We start from the raw sequence: 23,056 nt of genomic DNA, 5'->3' as shown, positions 1-23,056 counted from the left end.
GTCAAGAGCTGGAAGGTCAATGGTGAAAGGTCCGTAATAGTCCGTCTGGAACTTGGACTGGTATCAGACAGGTGGCTGAGGACACACACAGGGACATATAATGAAGCAGTCAGGGATAAAATTAACATGTCTTACTTTTTTCATCTGCATTTTACATCCTGTAATGATCCACATGGCTGAATTCATTCTCAATTATAGGCTTCATACTGCTATATACCTCGCATCATTTGTATTTGTATGTATGAGAGCATCTGTAACACCTCATTTCATTGTACTTTTGTGTGTACATGCACTGGCACGTGTACACCTATTTTTGTCCTTGATTAAATGAAGTTGCTATACCAACCAGTAACTGCATGTATTTAAGCCAGCTGCGTAACTTATATTGAGTTTGTGTAAGACACCAGTTCATGTGTGTGACTTTACTTTTATACTGTATGTGGGTGTCAGTCTGTGTAACAAAAAAAAAAAAAAAATATATATATATATATATATATATATATATATATATATATATATATATATATTTATTTATAAAAATGTGTGTGTGTGTATATATATATATATATATATATATATATATATGTGTGTGTGTGTGTGTGTGTGTGTGTGTGTGTGTGTGTGTGTGTGTATGTCACTGACTGCGGTAAACTTGGTGTGTGTGTGTATCTGTGTTTGTGTGTTCTTTTGTTCTATTTCAAGCTGTAGCTTAGTTAAAGTGCCTAGAAATTAAATCTCTATAAACCCCAGCGCTCATCCACACACACCCATCACTCACTCCTTAAAAGCAGAGGGAGGAGGGGTTGGTGGGTGGGGGGTGAGGGACAGATGAGTGGGAGTGATGAGAGGAGGAACAGAGGGAAGCAGAGGTCACTACTGCCCCCTACAGGCTGTTTGAGCATTGTAAGGCTTCCCACAATGCTCAAATGAATTGTGTTTGGCTCCAGATATGTGGACACTTGTCAGGGGAAGCATTTTGTGTCACAGGAAGATGAATTGAGATAGCTGATTATATTCTGTGAGGAAGTGCCCCGTGTTCAAGAAACTCAATTTTGCAGATGATCTGTCTGGGTGTGAAGTTCCCCTGCTGCATTTCAGTGATTACATCAAATGCTTTAGCTGCAGAGTAAGTTGCTCTGTGACAGCTTGGCTTAACTCTGTGCCACCTTATTCCTTTTCCCCCGATCACTAAATCTCTCTCTCTCTCTTTGTTCTCCTCCAGTGATCTTAGTGAGAACCAGATTCAGGGGGTTCCAAGGAAAGCCTTCAGGGGAGCTGTGGAGATCAAGAACCTGTAAGTGGCACTTTGGCAATACTTTCTGGATATGTGCGTTGTGTGTGCATGCATCTGTGTCTATGCCTGTACATTTTCACTTACCCCCATGTGTCTGTGCATCAATATTTCATTGTGTTAAATGTCATGTGCCTCCTGCTTGCTGTATTGACTGGCACCACTGCTTGTTAGCAGCTGTGTGTGCACATGAGTGTGTGTGTGTTGTGTGGATGTCACTTCATTGGCATTTCAGTTGTTTTCTCTCTTTTTTTGGCCTCGATCATAGTTATGATGATTGAAGATAATTGTTGGTCATTTTGTAGGTAAAGTAATTGCCCAGCAGTAATTCCATAAACATGGATTTTTCAACTATTTCACTGCATCCTGTTTTTTGTCCCCCACCGATATTTTATTTTTTTTCAAATGCCTTGCAATTATTGTAAAAGGACAGGGCAATGCGTGTGTCTGTGTGTGTCTGTGTGTGTGCATTAGCATGCGGGTGACAGCACATGATTTACTGTCCTTATGTCTTAATTAAATTGTTTCAGCAAAGCGATTCTGAGAAAGAGAGGGAGAGAGAGAGAGAGAGAGAGAAGGAGGAAAGAGGTAAAAAGCAGCGCATACAAATTAGACGACAGATATTGTGGAAGAGAGCAGGAAGGGGAATGGTTACAGAGATAAATACATTGAAAGATACATCTACTAAGAACAAAGAGCTCAGGAGGAAGGGGGAGAGTCACAGAGGTGCTGTGGTTGAGCTGACCATGGGGAGTTGATGCAGTTTCTTCTTTATTTACCTTGAATTTAACCTGACAATATACTATTAGACACCCTTTACATCTTAAAACAAGCTCCCCTTTCTTTTTTTTTTCCTCTCTGTAATTGTGTTTATGCAGCCAGCTGGACTACAACCACATCAGCTGCATTGAAGATGGAGCTTTCCGAGCGCTACGTGACCTGGAAGTGCTGTGAGTACCTGTTTATTCAGTCACTCCTGCTAACAAAAAGCAGAGGTTCAGTGAATGATGAACACTAACAGCAGTCAGAGATAGAGGAGATAATATCCTCATTGGCCTTTCAAAGGCTGCATCCTCTATACAGCATATGAAAAAGGACAGTTCCAAATACGGTCAGGATTAAGACACTTACTGGGTGCCACTGTGAGTTTAACATCTTGTAACTAATTTAGTACATCACTAAATCAGTAGTTACACACATGCTTGGAAGATACTTGTGACTTATACGGTGGTTTAGAAGCTTACTGGTTTTCTTAATGGCGGTTTAGTATATTATTGAACCTATTATTTGCAGTGTCTTTGCTGTGTACGCTCAACTGCAGATTCAGAATTTGTCTCAAATTATTATGAAATACACACATTTCAAGATATTTTGTTGTTTTTTCAATTCATGTAGATAAAAAAAATTTTCATCAGCCAATTTGTCTGAAGCACACATTCATTCTTCACCATTTAAGTGATTAGTGCTGGCAGTAAGTTTATATTTGCATCTAAAATAAGCATAATTCCTAATCCACTATTGTCAGCAAAGTCAAAAATTACACTTACTCACTTTGCGTACGACAGTCAGCAGCTGCGTCCGACTTCTCTCCCCGTCTTTGCTGAGTAAACCATTTGTCCATGTCTGCATATAAAAGCCCTGTGATACTAGAACAGTTCAATGAATCTATCAGGCATTCTGTTTTGTTTTTTTCTTTTCTCAGCACCCTCAACAACAACAACATCAGTCGCCTTTCTGTGGCCAGTTTTAACCACATGCCGAAGCTCAGGACCTTGTAAGTATTGGGTGCACATTATCGCCCGAAAAAGAAAGGACTTTTCTTATCTATAACAGTTTGTACAATTGATTGATGATTATGTACTTGCATTCCTCCTTAATCGAATCTATTATTTCTCCTCTCCCTCACCTGCTCACCCGACTTATCTGCCACCTTTTACCTTGACATCCACCTCCTCCCTCCTCTACACTCCCCCAGTCGCCTGCACTCCAACAACCTGCAGTGTGATTGCCACGTGGCCTGGCTGTCAGAGTGGCTTCGACAGCGCCCCCGTTTGGGACTTTACACACAGTGCATGGCCCCGCCACACTTGAGGGGGCACAATGTTGCTGAGGTACAGAAGAAGGAGTTTGTCTGCACAGGTAGGTGGAAAACGCAAAAAAAAATATGAAAAAAAAATCTAGGTTGGTGGTTGTCGTCGTCTAGTTTGTGACTTACATAAGTTTAAAGTGGCAAACCCATTTTTGCTTTGTCTCGTCTGCTTTTTCTTACTATCTTTCGCTCATGCTTTTCCAGAATGGGATGAAGGCAAGTATTCATCTGTCATTTCATGGCTTGGCTTTTTACGTCAGGCACTCCTAATTCAAGTGCACATGATTGAAATGATACTTTAACATTCGTGGACAATATCATTCTTTCCCCTGCACATTAGCTGCAAAGTGGCCGCTTTTTCGCTCATGATTTTTCTTCACTGAACTCTATCAGCTTGAGAATCCTTCACCTTTGGCATTTACACTGAACATAGCCTATTATCCATGGATAATGTTGGCCCTTTGTTTCTGTGTAGGTCACCAGTCATCCTCCTCCTCCTCCTGCAGTGTGTTACAGTGCCCAGAGTCCTGCACCTGCAGTAACAACATCGTGGACTGCAGAGGGAAGGGGCTGACAGAAATACCCACCAACCTGCCTGAAACCATTACTGAGATGTAAGACACACATACAAGTACACACTCACACATACTGTGCTGCACCTGCATGTAGAGTATGAGTACACACTCTTGCACACACCTTCAGTGCAGTGATATTTCCCTTGCTCTTTCATTGTGCTTCTCCAATTCTCTCTTTCTCTTTCCACCTTTCTCTGTCACTACTTCTCTTTCTTTCTGTGCAGTGGAATAAAATCACACATCTGTGAAATGAGAAAGCCTTGTCATGCAGCTCTTCACTGCTTAAGAAAATAATGAACAGGGGAGGGGAAAGAGAGGAAGAATTGAAAAATTATCCTGAAGGACAAGACAGATCATATCTCTGTCTAAGAGGGGGCATCAAGAAGAGTGGGAGGATTAGAGCCAGTAGACTTAAAGTGATAAAGTACAGAGCAGAGCTGTAAACTTCACACCTGCAAGGCTTAAACCTGACTTGGACATGACTACTTCAGTGTTGAATGTCTTCACTAGGGAACAAAAGCATTGAAGTCTGAAAATGAGGCCCGGGACCTTGAATTTCTATACGCTTTGACGTACAGATCCTGTGTTTTCTACATCACTTTATGTTTCAGACCCAGATAGATCACATCCATTTATTCTAATCAATGCCCACAAGATATTCCACAATTACAAAGCAAAAACAGGCTTTGGGGAGTTTTGTCGAGACTTAAATATCGCAGTTGTGTTGAGTACTTTGTCAGTTGTCTTGGCTAGATTGCTTTGATAAGAGTTATCCTGCCTTTCCTGCTCTAGACTAGACCCGAACTTGTCTGGGTTGACCTGACATGTAGCTTGGATTTTCTCAGTTGAATTTATTTGTATCTAATTTAAGGTCTGCTTTGACATTACCAATGATTCCAACTCATCTTCAGTGTTTTTTGGACTTCATTTGGACTAAAGACCTGTTAAATCCTCAGGCGCAGTCTGAACCTGGGGCTGGTTTCATAAAGGTGTTTAGGACTCGTCTATGTTGTTACATAAGTCTCTATTTTGTTAAATCAGGTTGGTGCAAGTTTCACAGCTAAAAAATGTTTTTGTCTTTTTTTTAACATGCTTACAATCACTTACTTTAATCATTGGCACCAACTAAGAAAAAAGAGGACAACGCAGTTAATTATTTGGGGTTCGTTTGGATGCAGAAGTAAGAAGAGAGCTGGCAATAAGATGATAGTTACTCAACATGAACTATCCCGAGCTTGACTGATCAGCTAAACCCTGTTGCATTAAGTGACATGTATTCCATTTTACCTTATGTATATAAAAAAAAAGGTAAAAATATCCTGCAGTAAATGATTTCTGTGGAGTGAACTGAGATAAGTGGTTTGAAGTGGCAGCATGCTTTTATTCTGCAGAATGTCTTAATTTACCCAGGATTCAAAGGAAATTAGTGCTGCTTAAGATGTTCAAGAAGTATAGTTTTGTACTACAAATACATTTACGCACGTGTCTGAAGTTGTACTAAACTAAGAGCTATGCAGTCATTGAGGTCTGTCTTTCTTACACTTGTCCCTTACTGTATTTGTGACTGATTTTAGTCTGACTTGAACCTGTCAATAAAATAGAATAGAATAGAAGAGCATTTTAAAGTACAAATGAATACAATGTTCTTTATACACATTTCAACGCCCCTGTGTCTACCACCAAGCAACGTAAACAAACTTTATGAAAGGCCTGAATGCAGCTCAACAGAAAAGCAATTGAAAAACCAACTCATTTTGGGGAAATGTTTCACAATCTAATGGTTGGTTTGCAAATCATGTTCCACTGACTTTCCTTGTCACAGTGACTGATCACTGGAACGTTTAGAGAGCAGTTGTCTGGGTCTGTTTTCTCTTTTGTTTGCCCCCTCCCACTCTCTTTTCTCTCTCCCGGCTCGGCTTGATTTGTTTGAGTCAGACTGGCGCTTAATGGAACACTGCCCAGATAGTTAAGGGTGTGTGAGCTGGTGTTTGTGTGTACGCCTCTGTGTTCACATGTTAAAAAGGCAGAAAGATCAGAGAAATGTAACAGACTTTGGCATCGGTCATCAAAGAGCGTTATCTGGAAATGTTCTCCCTTTAGCCAGAGCCCCAGGGAACAAGCGGCACTCAGAAATACAGCAGAGATAGCCCTGTGATAGGGGAATGTTAATGCTGCTCCTCAATGGTCTGTGTGTATGTTTGGTTCCAGACGACTGGAGCAGAACGCCATCAAGGTGATCCCAGCTGGGGCCTTTTCTCCTTATAAGAAGCTGCGCAGGATGTGAGTAGATGAGGAGATACATGCATTGTGTAGCCTGTCAACCATCCTTAAAAATGTCTGTTTCTGTCCTCAAAGTTTCACTTTCAGAGGGTTTTATCAGCCTCACTGACTCTATCTCTTCGATGTCGCTTTTTCATTTTCACTTTTCAGAGACTTGAGTAACAACCAGATTTCAGAGTTGGCTGCGGATGCTTTCCAGGGTTTGCGCTCCCTGAATTCTCTGTGAGTATCATGTAACATATTTATATCTTTTACTGTAAAACAAGACATATCAATCTCATTACAACCTTCTGACCTGTGACTCTACCTCAATAGCTTTCCCCCTTAAATAGCATAGATATAGTATCAGTATTGTAAAGTATTAAGAGCAGTCATGTACCAGACCACCCAGTTACCAAAACCACAATGAATTCACACTCTGTCTCCACAGACTGTATCAGACTCTATGAAGCCCAGTGTTTACACACATTTGTATAATGGAATCATCAAGTTTTCTCTGTCAAACAAAAACTCAGTTAGCCAAAATAACACTGTGCCTTACAATCTTCACATGCTATAGCAGCTGATAGTTTACATTATAGCTCTGTTAGCTTAGCTCTCTTTTTAAAACAACGGCAGTCAAACCACAAATCACCTCCATTTTTTGTAGTTTGTGTTGTCAGTAGCTGCACTAGATCTGTCTGGAATCGTCCAAACACAGTCAGAACCGTCACAGTTTAGTCTGAACCGTAGATCAACAAATTGCAAACTTAGCAAAAAAAATAACATCAGAAAATATTTTTTTATCTGAATAAGCCTCATAATCAAACAGGCTCGTATAGAAGAAACGCTGCAATTTCAGCATCAAACATTCTTTTCATTTAGAGCTGTGTTCAGTGGGGAAAATAATAGCAATGCTTCTATTCTTTAAATCACTTTGCCAATTTCTTTGACTCTGATAGTTATTTCTTAGTGGTTCTCACCCTTAACTCACCTTTGGGAGACCAGCAAAGTGACCCCCTACTCCCTTTAGTGGGCACATAGGGCCTGATTTACTAAAGGTTTGCACGTATAAAAATGTGCACAAACTTGACTGTGTACGCAAAAACATGCTGAAGCTTATCTGCTAACAGGACGTACCAAGGGTTGAGTTTCTCGAGCTAAATGGGCAAAAAATCTTGCGCAACCTATTTAGCGTGTTTGCCTTTATGAATATGCAATATGGGTGTTTCTGCCAGAACACACAAAATTATTGGGAGGAGTAGATGCAAATATTTATTTATTCCACAAAATATGATTTACCAAACCTGGCTGATTTTGAGTCTATATTTAGTACGTCTGAAAGGCAGGTTTAAAGTGGCACAGCTTTGCGCAAAACTGGCTACAGTTGTGGCGAGGAGGTGGCCTAGGCCCAATCAAAGGCAACGCAGAGAATGAAACTTTTCTGCTTGCGTCAACATTTTTAGACAAGAGGAAGAAGAAATAATTGAGACGTATGGCCTACCCAGCAATGCCATTTTAAAACTTCCAGATGAACTAGGGGGTGATCTGGGGCCAGTCACAAGGAGAAGTCATGCAATACCTTCTATGATAAAACTCCTCGCAATGTTACATTCCCTTGTGTCTCAATCATTCCAGCGCACTGTTGCTATTAGTGCTGGCATATCCCAGAGCAGTTTTTCCAGCATACTGTTTCCATGACGACAACCAGTAGCGCACGCCAAATCCTCATTTAAATAGGGCGGTCTCCAAGACTTTATACCTGTTGTCATTTGCACAGGCAATCTCAGTTGATCACCCGTGATGTGCAAATCAATAGCCCCTGCATTTTTTAGCATGAGCAAGCAAATTGCGCCCGTTATTTACGATCTTAGTAAATCCGGCCCATAGACTCAGGTCCACGACTATAAATAAACTCAGTTCATATCTCTGTAATACAATACACTTATGTCATTGTTTTAACATCAAAACGTTTTATTCTAATCTCTGTAATGATACTTCTGAGTTGCTTTGAAATATTTTAAAGTAGAAATACTCCATGTAATTCCAATAAACCTAATTTGTGGTCTGATTTTAAAGTTTTACCTATGATTTGTTTAAGTACAGCAAAATATCCCCTTCAATGTGATTCAAGCACCATGCTCAATACATGGCTACTTACTAAAGCAATCATCTGACAAAAAATATTTATTGGAAAAGGGAGTAGTTGGAAACATATACGGTATAGCTTTAGACTGTAGACTGCAGACACTGTACCGTCATGGTGGATTATTCAACAAAGCTGTGTAATGAGTTATTATAATGTAGTGCACAACATGAAATAGCTGTAGAAAAAAATGCATGTATGCAATGATAGGTCCTATAAGTAATAAGGGACTTTTATTTTAGTATCAGAATGCATCTGAGTTGTTTCTGGCTGTTGTATTTTTTGCACAACTCACTTTCTGATCATTAATGATTGATTTATTTTTCAACAGCTCTTTTTTCCCTCTTGTTTTTCATGAAATATAGTTTGGAAACACACTAATGGTCCTACACTAAAGGCATCGGACATGTCAGGAAGAGTTTAAAAGGATGATATATTCATGAAACTAACTTTAAGTATCCAAACTAAAGTAAAATGTCAAGAAGGATTACCCACTGCAGTTTACGTAGAGGTAAAACTAAAAACTGAGTTCAACAAAGTGCAAACTATGATGGAGCTATACACAAGACATTCTGAGTTACAGTTTTAATAGGAAACACAAGTCAGTCTGACACAAAAACAAATTTTAATTTAATAAGAATCTAAATTTGAGAAGAGCTATGGAGCTGGTGGAGTCCTCTCTGGACTGAACCTCTGGTTGAGCGTTCTGCTTCGCGTGTGAAGCTGTGGGAAGGAAGATGTAGAGAGGAGAAGGAGGAGGACGAGGAGGAGGAGGAGGAGGAGGAGAGGGAGTGAGTGATATAGAGTTATTTCATGAAGGAGTTATATTAAGGTCTCGTCTCTCCAAAGTCAATAATTCATAAATGCTGAATTGCTGAATGGAGGCTTCTGCCACCTCATTACACATTCACCACAGAGAGAATGGGACACACATTCATGCTGACACACCACATACAGTATGGCTTTCACATTAAGCTGCTCTGTGTGTTCATTGTGTGCCACTGTTTGGTTTAAGAGGATGTAAATGAGCCATCGATTCTGTCTGTGTGTGCGTCTGTATGTCTGTACGTGTGTGTGCGTGCGAACAGGACGTGCTAATGTGTGTTTGAGACATAAATGAAGCGTCCATTCCCTGCATCGTGTGTTTCCCAACCTCAGGTCTCTGAGGGACAGCCACTCAGCACAATGAAATAAAAGCCAATCTAAAACACATGTCTTCAGACTGCCTACATACACAGCTCAACTCAGCGTGGAGCGCAGAGATGACTGATAACTCGCCCTGTGTATTTGTGTGTATGTATGAGTCTGAGGTATTTGTTGGGCAAGGCAGTGGCAGTCTCAGCCTTGACCTGTTTATGTATGTAATCTGATGTATTTATAAAAACCTTTTCTCCAAAAACTGTGCACATTCCTCACACTGGAGCCGCAGCCAGATTTATAGAGACTTTTTTCATCCTGACATTTAAATGAAAAGCGGTCATAACTATTTATGCCTTATGTCCTGAGTGCTGACATGCAGCCAGGTGTTGGCACACAGACAGTGTGAGTGTTTGTACTGGTAATGTTTTATCAGAGCTTTTAAACAGGAAGAGTGGGTGTTGTCACTCTTCATCAAGGTCTTATCAGTTTGCTTCCTGTGTTGCTTTGGATATTTCAGAAGAGAGTGGTTTGCTTAACGTTACATTTAGCATATTTATGAATTATGAGCCTTCATAGTAGGTAATTGAAATGCATTTTAATTTGAATGCAGCCTAAATACTTGATATAACCACATTACTTTCACAAGAAAAATAGATTCAAACTTGTTGAATATTTGTAAAATGTTAATTAGACTTATTAAATATTTCACAAAAATTAGATCAAAGAAACATTTAACTATATATTCTTTAAGATTTTAGCACATTTCTGTTATATTTCAAATTAATTACATTTATCCTTTGTTTATCCTGGAAGATCCCATTGAAGCCTTTGCCTGTTGGTCAAAGTGACATCAACAAATGGTTTTACATCGAAAACAAATTTACATATATAACACACTAAATGCATAAAAGCAACATGGAAGGATAATCACAAGAAGAATAAACGAAGAAGACAGAGGCAAAGGGACCATAGCAGTGATATCCATAACTCCCAACCCTCCACAGAGGTCAATAGCCTCCTTCATTGTCCACAGGTAGTCCACAAGTAGATCATAATAAATATAGTTAATGCATGGAGATCAAATTTTTACAGCAGCAACTTCTTAATCATCATTCAGTTTTATTTATTTATTCAATATTATCTTTTACAAATGCAACAAACATAGTTGGAAACTCAGTGAGTTAATAAAAAAAAGTTAATTCAATCAGTTTTTTTACATTTTCTACTCAGTATTATATACATAACCCCAGCAATAATCATATTATCTCTTATATATTTTTTCAGTGAAAATTAAATGCAAAAATGATCATTCCTCTACATTTTTTTTTTTTTTTTACATTGTTAGCTCAGAATCACGTGATAAAAAATTGGAAGTATATCCCAGTGTAACCTAGTTCACAAAGGAATATTTTATGCACAACAAACATTCTCTGGCTCCTGATGATTAGTTTTATTGTAGAATGCAGAGTCAGTTTTCTGGTTAGAAATTCTTTTCAGGGTCAACATTGCACTGCATCTGATAAAATAATCCTTAATCACCTTGCATGACGAACTTTGCCTGATATTAATCAGCCAGTTATGTTTGCTTTCTCGGGGACTATAACGCATAGTTAGTAATATCTCAATAATATCACTTAAAATTGCAGGAATACATATTTTGATAATTATTTTAACCTACAAAGTATTAGACACTGGCGGATTTTTGGAAAATAAAGTAATGTTTGAGCACTATTAGGTAATTGCTTTGTCTCATTAAAATCATTTGTTGCTAAATTTGTGTGAGTGTGTAAAAGGAGGTTTTAGATGATGAATTTTCCCTCTTTTGTAAGTCCCACTTAGTTAAAAAGGGGAGATCTCTATACATCCAGTTTTTATTAAATACTAATATTATTACCTCCCAATAGGTATAGTCTTATTTCTTGTTCATTCATTTTTCACAGGGTACTATATGGGAACAAGATCACTGAGATTTCCAAAGGACTATTTGAGGGACTATTTTCTCTCCAGCTATTGTGAGTTGACTCATGCAAACGCACACACACACACACACACACACACACACTATGAAATACATCAGAGGGCACACATCTCATTGATATTCATCTGAAACTGCTTACTTAAAACATCGTCATCAGAGTGGGGACACCATGATTGAGCCATCGCCACTGACCTGTAACGCTGCAAATACTCATCTAATAATGATAACAGGATAAGCCGTCATCTTCATTTCACTTCTTTCTTTCAGGTTACTGAATGCTAATAAGATAGCGTGTCTGCGTGTAGATGCATTTCAGGACCTCCACAACCTCAATCTGCTCTCGCTGTACGACAACAAGCTCCAGACCATCGCCAAGGGGACCTTCTCATCTCTACGAGCCATACAAACACTGTGCGTACACACAGATAAGATACATGCACACAGACTAGAAATCAGAAAGTGTGAAACATTAAACTCTTGTTTGTAGCGGACAAATATTGTAGTTTTATAACTGCAGATGTAAACTAAAATCAATCATATTTTCACGCTAGCACTTCCTCAGATACTTAAATATGGCAAGAATAGCTGTTGTTAATGCAGTGTGGATTGTTCAGTCCTATTTGTGGTTTATTGTTACAGTGTGTTAGTGTTACACATTTCTGTGACTAGAAAATAGAAAACAAATTGATGATCCAAAATCACACACATTCATCTATCACAGAAAAGATAAATCCTCAAATTACATCAACCCATAAAGACCCAGTGTTACTATTATGACAGTTCCCAAATGAATGTTTCTCTCTATTTAACTTTTCTTAATTGATTTATCACCATTTATTATAATATTATCCTCCATATTTTGCATTTTTTCTGTGAAAATCAGGTATTGATCTTATATTCAACTAGCGTTTTGACCCGTAGGGAACCACAAGTTCTAGATATGGTAGTTTTTATGCTGCAGAGAGCAGACTTTTGGGAAATGGTGTTCGTGTATATTTTATAAGTACTGACATAAAAATTTTTTGGTAAATCATTCTTTGAAATTTAAATGACAATTAATATATTAATACCAATATCTAGGGACTAAAGTTGGTAAATGCGTTGTTCCTGTTTTTAACTTCATTTCTCATCATGCAACGTGGTATTGTACTTCCTGTCAACCATCATGGGCATAGCAACTTGATTGTAAGGCTATTATATTCCAAAATTACTAATATCTCCCAAAATATTGGTCCTGTCAACTTGCTGTTTTTGCTAGTCTCTTCCCTGACCAAAAATATATAAGTATGCCAAACTGCAGCAGTCTGCTCTTTCTGGATTTTGTGTGATGCCTGAGACACACACAAAAACACACACACAGAGTCTACTTCCCTTTTATAACATAGATTCACTGATCATGTAGATATTCATAAAAGCTCAGATTAAAGTTGAGGGTTATTATATCAAAAACAGAAAACTGAATAATAAGTGGCTTTTTCAGGAAAATACATTGTAAACTAGCATAAACTAAGTGTCTCCATCCACTGCCATTGATCAAACTCTGTGTAATCAATGTTGTAGAAGATGACGGTGTTTCCATGGTAACTACGGAGCCTCAGAACATCCAAATGGGTCATATCTGATGACCATGAAAAGATGACAAATTGTATTTTACATCAGTTATTTACGTGTATTGATAAAATTAGTGGATTGAATTTTTTGTGTCTCTTTAATTTCCTCTTTTATGAACCAGAGAATGAGTGTATAATGGTGAATACTGTTCTGCCAGCTTATGTGTGTTTTCTGTTTCTGTTTTGTGTGTAATAGTCATTTAGCACAAAACCCGTTTATCTGTGACTGTCATCTGAAGTGGCTGGCAGACTACCTGCAGGACAATCCCATCGAGACCAGTGGTGCCCGCTGCACCAGCCCACGGCGGCTCGCCAACAAACGAATCGGACAAATAAAGAGCAAGAAGTTCCGCTGTTCAGGTACACACACCCACACAAGAAAATGCATGTTTACAATGTACAGCCATGCACGCAAATGTAGATCTTCACAATGATCTACTGTCACTGATAATTCACAGATGGAGGAACTCCCCTCGCCAGAAAATATGTTTCCATTGTATGTTTCTGGGAACCACAGATTATTTATTTACATTCTGAACCAAAAATATATTTCATCTGTGTATTTGTTACTACATCCTCTATATCAACATGGATGTGTTGATGTGTTTATGGTGGATGGAATACACAAATTTGTAGCTTTATACAATAAAAAATATTTTGGGTATGATTAGGAAAAGATTGTGGGTTCGGTTTCAGTTTTACTATATATTTTGTGAGCCAGTTTTTATCACAACCTCATGGGCTCTTTGATATTAAACCTAGTTCGCTGTCTTTAATAATCATGCAAGGACCATAAACACACACACAGACACACACACATACATACATACATACACACATATTTATTTATACATATATATATATATATATATATATATATATATATATATATATATATATATATATATATATATATATATATATATATATATATATATACACACACACACACACACACACACACACACATACATAATTTCTGTGTAAACCTGACCCTAAAACTATTAAATATTAATGTAACATCAGTGAAATACATATTCACAGCCTGGCCAAAAACAATTCCCACCTGGAATAATTCCTGCCATTATTCGTGTGTTTCACATGAAAACAAGTTGTTTAACTCTAACTGATGCAGTGGGTAGCTTCTCATTTCTTAAACCACAATCAGTTTGTAGAGAGCATAAAGACTGGACTGTGTTTCAATGGAAAAGGGTGATATGGTCTGATGAGTCCAGACTGACCCAGAGTGATGGATGCATCAGAGTGAGAAGAGAGTTAGATTTGTTGTGGCATTTTTATTTATTTTTTGGCCTGTCAGTACATTTCAAAATGCATAGATCTGAAACTTATGTTTGGTTCAGAAATGTTGAAATTCTAACATACAATAGCAACATTTTATCCTTGGCGATTTGGCGGGATTCAGACTTGTACACATGGTATCCAAACTGACACTGTCCTCTCCTTTATTATCATTCTGTGTTTTCCTGGTGGGATTTCTCCTCAGCCTCTACTAACCTTAGCTCACAGTTTTCAGCAGTTCGTGGCCTCTTTCACTTTCAGCCACACAAACGCACACAGTTCTTCTAGTGTGCCATTTTGTTCGTGTGTCGTTTTTTACTTTCACTTTCTCTGTCTCTGTCTCTCCATCAGCTAGAGAACAGTATTTCATCCCAGGTATTGTACATCGAGCATACTGTGTGTATATGTGTGTGATTTTCACGGCGTATGCTGCGTGCTCACACACGCTCGACACTTGGAGTGACTTGCCTTGACTGACACCTTTTGAATGCAGAGACATCATCTTGTAATGGACTAATGTACATCACAATGCATCGTGTCTAACCAGGCACCGGATAATCACATATCTGTCCTTGATGAGTCAGCGTGAAAACAATCACTTTAATGTGCTCAGATCACGATCAACTGGGCACTGCATGCAATAGTCTGTATAAATTACACTATATTTAATACGGCGATCAGAGAAACTATATTTAATACTAGTCCTCCTCACTTCTTAGCTCATCTAATGATACCTAATGTATGAGCGTGTGTCTGCAAGCATCTGTGTCTGTTTCGCACACAGCAGAACATCAAAAGGTCACAGAGTTACCATGCTCAGAGGGGTGCTGGGAAATATGTAAATCAGACATGCATATGAGATCAGTAGCAGGGCTAAAGGCGGTCATTACCACAGCGGCACACAGAGGAGGCATGGTGTGTGTTAGATGAGTGTGTGTGCAGTGCGTATGTGTGTGTGCATGTTCGCTGCAGTCATTAACTCTGAAGCTCACCCGGGGTACAGAGGTTTCAAAGCCCAGATACCACATACGGGGCAAAGCTGAATAATTTAGGAACATTTGTGGTTGAAAAGTTGAATAAACATGTTTTATTCTGCGGTGCGACCTTGGTCTCACACGTTAGATCAATACGTCTTAAATCCACCAGCTTAATATGCACGATGTCGTCTATTTCACGGTGCATTATTCGGTATATTATCTCATATTTCTGTGGGAGCAAAAACACATGATTCTGAACTCTTGAGGATTAAATTCCTATTTTATCTCCGCACCCATGTCTTGGTTTATTCTTCGAAAATTGAACCTGCTAAAGTGATTGATGTCAAAGAAACACACTAAACAAAATCACACATTTGCACTTAAGAGGTGACTAAAATTTGTTTATGGTGCGTCTATATGGGTATGCACACTTTTTTTTTTTGGCATCTCACAATCCCCCAAAACAGTTTTAATGCAGTCAGGTTTTAACCAAATGAGGCTGGGATATGAGTTGGATGAAAGCACCCAACAAATGTCATGTTATGCCAGCACGATTCTCACTATTCACGAGTCATTACACCTTTAAATGAATCACTGCCTGGGGACTGAACATGAAAAAAATTATAGCATTTTTTTCATCAGCTTTTTCCTCATGTTCAAATAAACGAGTGAACTCCCTTCTTCTTTCTCCTACTGCCTCTCTCACACACTCAGGAGTACACCATGTCGGCTGTAAGTAACGCACACATAAACACAAATGATTCTTGCGTCATCTCCAAATCCTTCACCTCTTGTATCCCGACCTGGCATCCGACCTTTGACCTCTACCACAGTGACTCCCTCTGTGACTCCTCTTGTCTGTTAACAAACGGCAACAAATGCAATATTCATGATATATACACATATTTATGCAATGTTTCATGTGTTTCTTTCTCTTCAGGCTGTTTCTTTGTACGTGTGTGTGTGTGTGTGTGTGTGTGTGTGTGTTTGTTTGTTTGTTTACATGTCTGTTTGTATATGTTTGTGTTCCTATAAGTTTCTGCTTCTCTTGCCTTCAGTGCTGCTGTAACTCTCCTCCCACTCCTCTCTAACGGCTCTGTCTCTGATCCTGTGTAACATGTTGAATTTAGATGTCTTTAGATGTTCCACTCTCTCCTTTTTACCTTCTTTTTTTTTCTTTATGCTTGAACTAGACGCTCCCTTCATCTTCTCCACCTTCTAGCTTCTTCTTGTTCAAAGTCATACATTTCTTCAGGCCATCTGGCTCCAGTAGTGAAAACTAAGCACGTTAACTTAGTACTGCACTTATGCACAGTTTAGGTGCAATTCAACTCCAATGCGAGACCAGAGCTGCACTGAATGATCGACTATTTCACGTCAATGGACAATAATTTTTAAGACTCTTTATTATTTTTCAGTTGGATTTGATGTCAGCGCTGTGGAAGTGACACACAGCTTATTTAATATCCTAAACAGAAACCTGGCAGTGTAAACTTAACAATAGTTCTCAACGATAATTACTGTGAATGTTTTACTCATACACAGTTAAGTTAGAGTCCGTTTTAGATTTGAAATATTGTTCAATTTCCAGCACAGGTGGCCTGTTTTTACCAAATTAATGTATTTCAGTATAACCCTTTTGTATTCAGCTACATTAGGGTCAAAACACGGTATTCGAAATTTCTCTGACGGGACATTTTAGAGACAATTTGACAGATTAGTGTTACTAAATGACCCACATTTTTACTTTTAAATTAATTTTTGATTTAGTTGGACCATAAGGGGTTATCTAAAACAAGGAGTTACTTTATATTGAAATAAATGTTGGAATGGCGATCAATTAAAGTTCGCTCCTTGATGGGACATTATTGTGTTTTGACCCATTAGTAGTCCCTGTAATTTAATTACATATCACCAATAACTCCCTAAACATAATGAGTTGCTTCACATGCATCTTTCATCTTCATCTGACTTCAGCGTTTCTTTTGTTTGTTTTTTTTTACTTTTCTGGTTTCCTCATTTCTCTTGTCCTCTTGGTTTCTCCTCTCCTCTCCACCTGTCCTCCCCATCCCCGTGTTCCAGCGGAGGAGCAGTCAGTCAGCAGGTTGTTCCTTTGTGCTTGATCTAACCATGTGGCTGCCAGGTTCCTATAGTGGAACATGGTTCTGTCAAGCACCATGGAACGGCCCTGCAAATCCCTGCAGCTTGGCCGAGACGCAAGAGACAGCACTCTTCTGTCGCCCCCTTCAGCCTCTGTGTGTGTGTGTGTGTGTGTGTGTTTGTGTGAGAGCCCATATGTGTGTCCAGTACAGATAGATGCCTCTGTGTGTGTATGTGTGTGTGTGTGTGTGTGTGTGTGTGTGTGTGTGTCTTTCCGCTATGATCTAATATATGATGCAGTTTTGTTCTGTGCTGTGGTTTCTAACACTAACAGTTGCTTTGTAGTTTGACAGACCTGAACAAAAAAAAAAACCCTCCCTTCATAATTGTATGTATGTGTGCCCATAAACATGTCTTGATCCTGACTGTGTGTTTGTGCGTTTTCTGATATCGAGGCCATGGTACACATGCAGCATTTTGACATAATTCCCATGGGTTGTGTTGCATATGATCTCAATCTGCAATGTTTTTTGAGCATGTTTGGTTAATTCTGACAACTCCCATTCCAAACAAAAGCAACACAGCCCCTCTGCAGTGTCTCAAAATTCTTCCATTGTATCATGACCTTTACTGCAGCTATCCACAGTGTTTGTGTTGGATCTGGCACCAGTAAACGCCGGGGCTCCAGTCTTGTCTGGTGAGGGCATTCAATGACATTGCGGTTGTGATTATAACCAGGTACTGAGGATTACCGCAGCAAGCTTGGGGGAGACTGCTTCGCCGACTTGGCCTGCCCAGAAAAATGCCGCTGTGAAGGCACCACAGTTGACTGCTCCAACCAGAAACTCACCAAAATACCCGATCATATCCCCCAGTACACCGTCGAACTGTGAGTCATGCTGCATTTATCTACTACAAAGTGTATCTGTGTGTGGTATAGCGAAAACCTCATGATGCCTTTTATCTCCTCCTCTTCTGTTTCTGTCTCTTTTGTTGTTCTCTGTCTTTGTCTTTGACCACCTTCCCTCTTCTCTTCTCAGGCGCCTGAACAACAATGAATTCACTGTGCTAGAGGCTACAGGGATCTTCAAAAAGTTGCCTCAGCTGAGGAAGATGTGAGTCAGTAACACGAACAAAACAACGCATATAGTCAAAAGTCATACACAGGTCACGCAGTGTTTGTTCATCATGTGTCTGTCTCTGTGGTTACGTTCAGGCTGCACGAAAAGTTTCCCAAATCTGAGTTGTTGTGTTTTTTTTTGTGTGTGTGTGTGTGTGTGTGTGTGTGTGTGTGTGTGTGTGTGTGCGTGTGTGTGTGTGTGTGTGTGTGAACAGCACAAATCACATATAGTCTGATGATGTTTAGCAGTGCAACCCCAGTTAAAGCAGTCTAATTGGAATTACTACTACTTTTACATTACTGTGGATCAATATTTGTCATAATAGCAGGTGTCTGGGCGATCTGTTCGTTTTCACCTATGCTGTCATCTGGTCGCACATGTGCTGACTTCCACTGCCCATCTGCTCACAAATACAACTTTATCTTTGTTCTTTTGATATTCTGTGCATAAAAAGTAATACAAGCAACCTATCATAAAAATAAGATGTGAACAATAAAACCGTAAAAGTACACATTACGGCTTATAGTGTTTAATATGTACACTCTTCTACTTCTGATTCAAACTGATTTACTGACTTTATTCTTGTATTTTTCCACTTTTTTTTTCTTAATCCACATCTTATTGTTGCAGTAACCTGAGTAATAACCGTATCACTGACATCGAGGAGGGGACGTTTGAAGGAGCCTCGGGGGTCAATGAGCTGATTCTCACCTCAAACAGACTGGAGAACGTACACCATCGCATGTTAAAGGGACTGGGTGGCCTCCGGACACTGTGGGTACACACACACACATACACACACACACACACACACACACACACACACATGCACACTGCAATTATACACTCACTCACGGAGCTAGATTTTATTCATTTTTAATCTTTATTTAACCAGGAAAATCCCTTTGAGATTAAGAACCTCTTTTACAAGGAAGTCCTGGCCAGGATAGATTTAAAACACAAACAAGCACATTTAACAATAATTAATTTGTTAAAAAAAATAATAACATTTACAAGCAAATTAAGAAAAGCAAGTGCAAGATATGGAGTCAGCCTCAAGAACTTTCAGTTTGGATTTAAAAGCTCAATGAAATTAACTCAGTTTCCAGTCTTTTTGCAGCAGTCAATGCATATGCAATCACATTATCTCATTAAGTATGCATTTAATATTAAAATATGCTCACACACAGTGACAGTGTACACACAAACATTCACTGAAACATGTGAGCATGCATAATTCATTTTCTTATTCTCAAAAATCTTTAATTTTTTTTGGAGAGTACATTTAATCATTGATCTGAATGCGTACATCCGTGTTCCTGTGTAGTATGCTGAGGAGTAACCGAATCAGCTGTGTGAGTAACAGCAGCTTTGTGGGGTTAAGTTCAGTTCGTCTGCTGTCGCTCTACGACAACCAGATCACCTCCATGAATCCTGGAGCCTTCGACACATTGCATTCCCTGTCTACACTGTGAGTATAAATGAACACACCTACATGCAGACTATACAGAAATATGCAATACAGATACAGAAAAACATGCCAAAGTTTTCTTCGTCTGCTCCAGAAATCTTCTAGCCAATCCCTTTAACTGTAACTGTCACCTGGCCTGGCTTGGTGATTGGCTGAGACGGAAACGCATTGTGACGGGTAACCCTCGGTGTCAGAGTCCTTACTTCCTGAAGGAGATCCCTATTCAGGATGTAGCTGTCCAGGACTTTGCCTGTGAAGATGGTGAGCATATAATACTAGATTAATTCATCCATCAGTCCAGTTCAGGAACACAATTTCTGTCATCTGTTTTTTTTTTTTTAACTTTCCCACATTAATTACTCTATTACTGCTTTTATTCCTCTAATTACCTCTCTCAGGTAATGATGAGAACAGCTGCTCTCCAGTGTTGAGGTGTCCTGCAGAGTGTTCCTGTTTGGACACTGTGGTGCGCTGTAGCAACAAAGGCCTCACCGCGCTGCCCAAAGGTCTGCCCAAAGAAACCACTGAACTGTGAGTAGAAGACACACTCTGCACCGTTAACCCTTTAACACCATGTTCATGTCAGTATCAGCATAGATGTAACTGTTTCAGTTACCTGACACACAAATGAGCAGTGTTAGGAAGTAACCAATCATATGTAAAGGTCTTGCATAATTAAACTACAAAATTAGTCCACTTGTAGTCTGTTACAGTTACTGAGAAAAATATACCATGAGAGAAGATGTCCTTCTGACATCTTTTAAAGGTATAATTCCGCCTTTATGACTTTTTCTGCTTCAAAATATCAAAGTGGCTATTGACCCAGTACTGTGGCACAAAATTTGTTTATTACCACAGAGGCAATCAGCGCCCATGTTATATCATGTCTAGACTGGTAACTTACATCCCGAAAAAATACCAAGGTAGTCCTATAGCGAATAGGTCAGCCCGTGTGTCACAGCAGACATTCAGCTCACTTGGGCGCTGAAGGTAAATAGGACATTGATATAAATCCGCCACTGGGACAATGTTCAGAGTGCAGAATTCCATAAGACCACAGCACTCAATACACTGAACTGACACAGAACTGAAGTCACACAGCACACTGCCGCATCTAACATGTAGCTCCGCCCACCTTCTGCTGCCACCAGAGTAAAGAACACCGTAAAACAACATATAGAGTATTTAGAACAATAATTTCTATTCTATCCTACTATATACTATCACCAATTTGTCATGTCTTCCATCAATTGCCACAGTACTGTGGAAGCAAAATGCACAAAAGAATGCCCTGAAGTTTACGCCATATATCACCACAGTACTGTGACAACAAGAGGCAAATGAGTTCATGGAACAGTATCCCTGATTGGCTCAAGTACAAATGCTAACATTTGATTGGTGTGTGATAATAGACAAATCTATATTTTGTGCCACAGTACTGTGGCAGTAACCATTGCCTTAAAATATTACTACAAAAGTAAATAAAGCGTATGCAAAGGACAGTAATGAAGTACCATACTTTCCGGACTATAAGCCGCACAACTATAAGCCACACTCAACCCGTCTCCAACGTCTCACCATTGCTTCATTGATGCCAATCTTACATGCAGCAGCTCTATTTCCTTCTTCATCAACAGGATCGATCATTAGCCCAGAAAACATAAATTAGCCGCATCATTTTAGAGCCGCGGGTTCACAGTGTGTGGAAAAAAGTAGCGGCTTATAGACCGGAAATTACGCTAATTAAAATGCTTATCATTTTAACAGAGTAACTAGTGATCTGTAGTCTGTTTTCTATCAAAAGTAACCTTTCCACCAGTGTTTCTGAACCTGATAAAGACTTTCTACTTGCTGTATCTACATCTGACAGGACAGCAGGATGACAGTGATGCTATAATGTACAGGTTAATCGGTTGGATGCTCCAGTAGAGCTCATACAGCCCTGACATTTCCAGTCTGATAAAAATTCACAATAGTTCCCCCACTTCACACGGAAGTGCTACCACAGTTGCATCAGTTTTTCAGCTTCAGCTCAGATTTGCCATTTTGCACACACTATATGGACTGTAGTTAAATAAATAAATAAATACATGCATACATACATACATAAAAACATAAAAATATGTAATAAATAAATGAATAAAGCCAGAGTACAATCGGTAATAACAAATGTTGTAATATGTCGTTATAGCAGGATAAATGTTATTGCAGCAAATGTGAGTAATGTAAAGTAATGTAAGTAAGTAATGTTTATTTCTTTCACAGATGCCATTCATAAAGTTATTCGCTGTAGGAGGGCAAAAGTACACAAAAACACACAAGACACAATTATAAAACACAGAGTAAATAGTCACAGAAGTCCATGATTAGTTTGCATGTCTATTTGTAAGCTTTAGGGTTAATATACATGTCAGAATGCTTCAGAGTTTGCTTATACTTAATTTTACTCAACCTTGACATTTTTAACGTTATAATTGTTTTCTACATCTAGATTTTTGAAATACTTGCTACATGGGCAAGTATAAGCATAAATAATCATTTTAATCTCTCACTCAGGAGTTAAAAAACTAAATATTGATTTGACATTTTTCAGGATAATTATTTATAACAGCTGACATGTACTTTGTCACTATGATAGTATTTAAAATCATCAGTAATGGGGAGTTCTACAAGCTGTATGTGTGATGTATCCCAATTTGTTTTGTCCGTATAGTATAAGTTTGTTTTCCCTTGTTTTTAAGAGAACTTAATGTAGTTGATGAACAGCATAACACAAAAACACACAGATATACAGGTGGGCTGTCTGAGGATTTAATTACAGAAACTCATCACAGACACAAATCCTGCTGATTAGAAAATTATAGCCTTGAATGAAACATCAGACAACAGGCTTGTTGGTATTTTCATTTCACCATTTTTCCTATAGAGATCAAGCTTTTAAAAAACAAAAAAATATTAACAGGACTTCATTACTGTAATTCAGTTCATTAATAGCACATG

The 23,056-nt window shown here is 38.8% G+C and overlaps 1 protein-coding gene across 11 annotated transcripts in view; it reads left to right on the top strand.

Moving 5' to 3' along the window:
* slit2 (slit homolog 2 (Drosophila)) overlaps positions 1-23,056 on the top strand; it is a 96,092-nt gene that overhangs the window by 51,925 nt on the left and 21,111 nt on the right. For 5 of the 11 annotated variants that reach the window (XM_030138253.1, XM_030138233.1, XM_030138225.1 and 2 more), the window contains exons 5-23: positions 1,223-1,294; positions 2,170-2,241; positions 2,994-3,065; positions 3,267-3,430; positions 3,585-3,596; positions 3,856-3,994; positions 6,164-6,235; positions 6,386-6,457; positions 11,441-11,512; positions 11,746-11,889; positions 13,285-13,448; positions 14,739-14,762; positions 16,079-16,096; positions 18,203-18,353; positions 18,505-18,579; positions 19,216-19,359; positions 19,913-20,056; positions 20,151-20,317; positions 20,455-20,587. In XM_030138253.1, the coding sequence (XP_029994113.1) occupies positions 1,223-1,294; positions 2,170-2,241; positions 2,994-3,065; positions 3,267-3,430; positions 3,585-3,596; positions 3,856-3,994; positions 6,164-6,235; positions 6,386-6,457; positions 11,441-11,512; positions 11,746-11,889; positions 13,285-13,448; positions 14,739-14,762; positions 16,079-16,096; positions 18,203-18,353; positions 18,505-18,579; positions 19,216-19,359; positions 19,913-20,056; positions 20,151-20,317; positions 20,455-20,587 (1,911 nt within the window). The remainder of the gene's footprint in view (positions 1-1,222; positions 1,295-2,169; positions 2,242-2,993; positions 3,066-3,266; positions 3,431-3,584; positions 3,597-3,855; positions 3,995-6,163; positions 6,236-6,385; positions 6,458-11,440; positions 11,513-11,745; positions 11,890-13,284; positions 13,449-14,738; positions 14,763-16,078; positions 16,097-18,202; positions 18,354-18,504; positions 18,580-19,215; positions 19,360-19,912; positions 20,057-20,150; positions 20,318-20,454; positions 20,588-23,056) is intronic. The other 6 variants (XM_030138258.1, XM_030138239.1, XM_030138266.1 and 3 more) reach the window with 4 other exon arrangements.

The sequence above is a fragment of the Sphaeramia orbicularis genome, chromosome 1 (genome assembly GCF_902148855.1).
Source record: "Sphaeramia orbicularis chromosome 1, fSphaOr1.1, whole genome shotgun sequence".
NCBI lineage: Eukaryota > Metazoa > Chordata > Actinopteri > Kurtiformes > Apogonidae > Sphaeramia > Sphaeramia orbicularis.
This window is presented reverse-complemented; position numbering and strand designations above follow the sequence as displayed.